The sequence below is a fragment of the Acinonyx jubatus genome, chromosome B1, assembly GCF_027475565.1.
Source record: "Acinonyx jubatus isolate Ajub_Pintada_27869175 chromosome B1, VMU_Ajub_asm_v1.0, whole genome shotgun sequence".
Taxonomy (NCBI): Eukaryota; Metazoa; Chordata; class Mammalia; order Carnivora; family Felidae; genus Acinonyx; species Acinonyx jubatus.
The window spans coordinates 190,084,637-190,090,636 of NC_069382.1; the positions used below are offsets into that span (position 1 = coordinate 190,084,637).

The following is a 6,000-nucleotide window of genomic DNA, read 5'->3' on the forward strand; positions in this document are numbered from 1 at the left end:
CTTCTTTTGCAGTGGATTACTACTCTATTATTTCATCTGTTTCTTTGATGTTTCTTTAAAGTTTATTTATTTTGAGAGAGAAAGGGAGAGAGTGTGCACGCAAGTGGGCAAAGGGCAGGGAGAGAGAGAATCCCAAGCAGGCTCCACACTGCCACTGCAGAGCCTGATGCGGGGCTCGAACCCATGAAACATGAGATCATGACCTGAGCCGAAGTCAGACGCTTAACCGACTGAGACACCCTGGCGCCATTTATTTACTTTTGAGAGAGAGAGCGAGAGAGCGTGTGCACATGTTTGAGCAGGGGAGGGGTTGGAGAAAGAGAGCAAAGAGAGAAAGAAAATCCCAAGCAGGCTCTGGACTTTAGTGTAGAGCCAGACATGGGGCTTGAACTCACGAACTGTGACCTGAAATCAAGAACCTGAGCTGAAATCAAGAGTTGGATGCTTAACCAACTGAGCCACCCAGGTGCCCTGCATTGCTACTTTAAAAAACAGATTGCTATTTTAAAAAACAAAACAAAGCTTATTTGAAATATGTTTCTGAGTTGAACTAGATATCAATCCAGAATACCGTGATTTTTCAATTATCCATTTGACATAGTGTATAAAATTACATAGTGTATGATCTGTACATATCACAAATAACAAATGCAAGTAGTTTGGTTTTGTTCATGGTGCAGACCTACTGAAAGGCTTTGGTATAGTTAAAACATCCTTTTGCACATTTGCCTGCCTTTATGAAAACTGTGATTCATTCAAAGAACTTAACTTTTGTGTATGTGCCATGATATCTCTCCTTTGATATTTCTCACTCTGGGCTGTGTTCCCTAATGGATCTTTTATCTAGTGTTTGGGTAGCGTAATGTGACTGGAATAAAATGTCAGTTACTCCACAGTGTTTTATTTTTCTTTCTAATCGAGTCACAGGTTTTATTATGTCTTAGATATGTTTATTTAGCTAATCATTGATTATATACTTAATTCTGGAAGATAATTTCACGTAACTCTCACCATTTGTTTTGCTACAGATGTTAAATAAAAATAAGGAGAACGTGTTCAGTCTATGTCTATATAGTTTATTTAAGTTTCGAATATAATGTTTACTGTAATTGCTGAATAGTGGATTCTTTAGCTGATGTATTATGGATGGGGCTGTTTTTGTCTTAATTATATTTCTAGGAAGGATGTTGACAGTTTAAGAAATCTGTTAAGTTACCCTACAACATTACTTCTGTGGGTTATCTTTTTGTCTTAGATTTTTATTTTGTAAGATTGTTGCCAAAACAATTATTTCTTTCCCTTCTTGCCTATAGATTTTGGGCCAGTTAAAGTAGAACTGCTGTTGGCTATTTTTGTGTCTAATTTTTTATACAATCATTGGGACATTTTATTTCTATGTTATACATGGATTGCTAGTAAAAAAAAGTCAGATATCTTAGCTCTTTCACGTGATCTCTAAGAAATTCCTCCTTTCACACTTTTCTGTTTTTATACAGGTCCTCATGCTGATACCGCCAGCGGATGCCAGAATTTGCAGTGTGGTTTTCGAGCCTGCTGCCGCTCTGGCGAATGACCCTTGACTCCTGATCTTTGTCTACTTCATTTAGCTGAGCAGGCTTCCTTTCATGCACTTTACTTATAGCACATTTCTTGTGTTAACCATCCTTTTTGAGTGTGACTTGTTTTGGCCCCATGTCTTACAGCCTCAGAAATCTTAACTTACCAGTGAATTGTACAGTGTTGTTTCTCTTGCAATCATATTTTTGTTTTAGAAAGGGATTAGATCTTTTCATAAGGGCGAGAACAGTTTTATTGGTTTTCTTTTAAATGGAATGCTTTGAAAAGAATGTCACTAATGCCATGCCATTTGGAGTATTTTTTAGATTAATTTGAGTTTTAAAGTCAATGGGGGTTATTGGTTCTCTTTATATATAAACACTGTACCAAGCTTTGCAGATCCTTTCAAACATACATTTCTGAAGTTTTATTTTCAAAGATAGCACATTTTGAAAACCAGTCTTTTTTTCCCCATGTTTCCTTTATTTGAACAATTCTCAGAGGGCCAATTCAAACATACCCATATGTAAGGTTCCTTAAGATAATAGAATAAATTGGCTTCTTGGTGTTAGCTCAGTGAGCTAGCAAAGCACCAGTGTATTTGTATTTGCTTTCTTCAGATACTCCTGGTTCCTACCACTGTCCCTAAATTGTCAAATTTGGAAGGGATTTTTAAAAATTCCACAATCCTTTGAAGAAATGTATCAATAAAATTTACTTTGAGGACTTTACCAAATAATTTTTTGGTGTTTTGATTTTATTAGAAATCTCAATTCACATTTACATTAGTGTAAAATAAGATTAAATATTTTGTTTTGAGCTCCCATGAAGTCATGATCCTGGCAGTTTTAGACAGATACCTAATTTTGTTGAGCTGAATGGTCTTTTTTGAAATTATTTGTGCAGTAGCCAGAATTTGTGTATGTCTGTCTCCATTGCTGTGTGAAAAGACAGTGGGAGTGGGAACCTATCATTCAGAAAAACACATATTGAATCAGTTTTTTAAAAAAAATGTTTATTTTTGAGAGAGAGAGAAAGAGTGCTTGAGCAAGCATGAGCAGGGGAGGGGCCGAGAGGAGGGGGTGGGGTGGACAGAGGATCCCAAGCGAGCTCTGTGCTGACAGCAGAGAGCCCGATGTGGGTCTTGAATTAATGAACTGTGAGATCATGACCTGAGCCGAGGTTGGACGCTTAACTGACTGAGTTCCCCAGGCGCCCCTGAATCAGTTTTCTGTAATGTGCTGTATAATGTTGTGTCCAAAAAAGAACAGTCGGCAGCATGCCATCCATCTGCTGTTGGAAATACATGCAAGTCTGTGGAAGAGGAAGCAGTCTTGCAGTCTTGTTACTTGTGGTCCCAGGCATTCTTTTGTTTGTTTTATTGAGGGACAGGAAGACTAGGAAAGATACAAACTACGGCAGACAGATTTCAGTTCAGGCGAAGAGAAGACTATTTTAGACAGCTGTCTAAAGATGAAGGAAGAATCATTTGATGAGAAATCCACCAGTTCTTTTAAGTGTCACTATCATTTGAATTAAACATGGCAGGGAGACCCACCTCTTGGGGCGTGGCTATGATAATGACTCCGAAGTTTCCCCTCTTGTCAGGGTTCTCTCCTTGTGTCACAGCTGACACTTGCAAAATGTTTCTTGCATGTAGGAAAAGACAGCTGTGTAAGCAGACCATCTTACTTGTTTGAGCTTGTACCTCTTAGGTGGTTCCCTTGGCACCTAGTCACCTCCTTTAGAAGTCTGGCCTAAGCACAAAGAAGTGACTTCTTGATTCCCTTAGCTTGGAAGGAAATCTGAGCTTAGCACTTACAGGATCTGAAGTTTTATTTTGTAAGGTTGATTCTCTTGTAGTTACTGTATTTTTATTTCCTTAAGTGTTTAATAAACCTGATTTGAGCAGTTCCCATCGGGGACCATTTCAGTAAAACAAACTACGAGAATTCTTCTGGAGTGAGTCCATCCAACCCCAACTGCATCTTGTCTGTATTTACATGAATCGTAAGTAGAATTACTCCTCTGGACTCCTGGCCCTGAGTAATCGAGTGATGAGTGAAGTTTATCCTCCATGTAACCACAGAACAGTATACTATTTGGGGAGGAGAAATTTTGATAACACTTATGGGAAAAAATCATGATTCATTGTTTCAGAACTTGACTTAAATGTTATCCTTTTCAGTTAATTAATTTGAGCGGCTAATTTCCTCAGGGGTACCAGGTAATTGAGGTGTCTCCCTTTGTCCTGTGCTTCTTGATATTAGCAAACCATTAAATAGGCCTTGGCAGTCTTGGATTAAATGGACTTCGGTGTGTCAGCACGTTGTTATATGGAGACTCACTGTTTTCCTACTCTACCTCTCCTTTAGTTGCATGGGGAGATAGACAACATAAGTTATATCTAATTTTTATACATTAACTTCAGGGGATACTTATTTAGTATTTGATGAAACACTATATATACTTGTTTTACATTTACCTTGGGTTTTGTAATTGATTTCACGAATTATTGGGACTGTTCATTCTTAGAATAAAATACAAGTTAATGTAAAATGCCTTGGGGTGCCTGACATCAGGTGCTCAGTCAGTGCTGGGTGGTGTTCTAAGTACCTGTACTTACATATACTGACTTGTTTAAACAGTGCAACGAAGTAAGTCATGTGATCATTTTGATCTTATGGGGAAAATAAGTAGCAGAGGGGTTAACTTGTCCGTGGATTACCCTGGTAATGACCGTTAGGGGTCAGTCTTTGAACTCTCCCTTAAGAGGTCATAGTAGAGTTATCAGGGGCCTGTAAATACATAAGTGATATAATTTGATAGAGGAAGGCATAAGGGAGTAAAGCAAAAGGTGAAAGTTTTTCCTTAATTGGTCCCTCTTTATTTTTATTTTTTTTTTAAGTGATTCCAGCTAATCACTGGTTCTCAACTGGAGGCAGTTTATCCCACAGAGGACATTACACAACATCTGGAAACATGTTTGGTTGTCACATCTTGGCAGAGTTGGCAAGAAGGGATGCAACTGGCATCTAGTGGGGAGGGGTCAGGGGTGCTGCTAAACATCCTCTGATGAACAGGTCAGCCCTCCGCAGCCACACACTACTTGGCCCAGAATGTCAGTAGTGCTTCTGCTGAGAAATCCTGCTTTATGTATTTCTGTTTTGTGTACATCTTTCCATGTTAGCACATACATTTAATACCTTTAAAAATTTTTTTTAAATGTTTTTAATTTTTGTTAAAAATTTTTTGAAGTTTATTTAGTTTTAGAGAGAGAGTGCATGTGCACAAGCTGGGGAGGGATAGAGAGGGAGACAGAACCCGAAGCAGTCTCCAGGCTCTGAGCTGTCAGCGCAGACCCCACATGGGGCTCGAACTCCCAGAATGCGAGATCCTGACCTGAGCCAAAGTCAGATAGCTGAAGTCAGATGCTCAACCAACTGAGCCACCCCGTTGCCCCTTAATGTTTATTTTTGAGAGAGACAGAGTGCAAGCAGGGCCGGGGCAGAGAGAGAGGGAGACCAAGGATCTGAAGTGGGCTCTGTGCTGACAGCAGAGAGCCTGATGCAGAGCTTCAACTCTTGAACTGGGAGATCATGACCAGAGCCGAAGTCTGATGCTTCACAGACTAAGCCACCCAGGCACCCCTACCTTTAATCCTTTTAATGGCTTACTATAGTAGTGTCTGTGTCTGTCTTAGTCTGTTTGGGTTGTTATAACAGTGGTGGGTGGCTTAAACAACATTTATTTCTCATATATCTGGAGGCTGGGAAGTCCAGGGTTAGTTAAGGTGCTGGCAGATCTGGCTTCTGGTAAGGGCTGTTCTTCTGGTGTGCAGACCGCCCTCTTCTCATTGTATCCACACATGGTCTAAAGAAAGGAAGCAGACTCTCTCCTCTCTCATGATGGTGTTCATCCCAACACAGGGCCTCCACTCTCATAACCTCCCAGAGGACCTATCTCCAAATACCTTTACATAGGGGATTTGGGTTTCAAGACCGGAATTTTGTGGGATCACAAATGTTCAGTCCATAGCCATGTCTTAATTTCTTAAATGGCTTCCCTTTTGGTGCATGTTTAAGTATATTTCTTTTTTCCCCCCTAAAATACTATATTGCTTCAGTAGGAGTGTGTGTGTGCGTGTGTGCACATTTGTGTACTTGTGCACATTTGCTCAGTATTTCTGTAGGATAAGGTCTTAAGGTATTTGGCATTAAACATAAAAACTCCATATTGCAAAGTTTTTCCTCTTTCCCCCAGAAAAGTTGTGTTGTTTTGCTGGATCTTAAAAGTGTAATGGTATTCTGCTGGACAGGCAAAGAGGAAGGGCTTTCCAAGTGGAAGGTAAGCACAGTGACATAGGTAGGAAGCCTATTAGTGTGAGGGGAACTGTGGGTAGCCTGAATTGAATTGAGGGTCAGGGTGGCAGAAGGCAAGACA

General features: G+C 39.9%; 1 protein-coding gene across 2 annotated transcripts in view; it reads left to right on the forward strand.

Moving 5' to 3' along the window:
- The window catches only part of FBXL5 (F-box and leucine rich repeat protein 5), a 46,701-nt gene extending 44,405 nt beyond the window's left edge, over positions 1-2,296 (forward strand). For both annotated transcript variants that reach the window (XM_027039630.2, XM_027039655.2), the window contains exon 11: positions 1,497-2,296. In XM_027039630.2, the coding sequence (XP_026895431.1) occupies positions 1,497-1,573 (77 nt within the window). In that variant the 3' untranslated portion in view covers positions 1,574-2,296. The remainder of the gene's footprint in view (positions 1-1,496) is intronic.
- Positions 2,297-6,000: the final 3,704 nt, after the last annotated feature.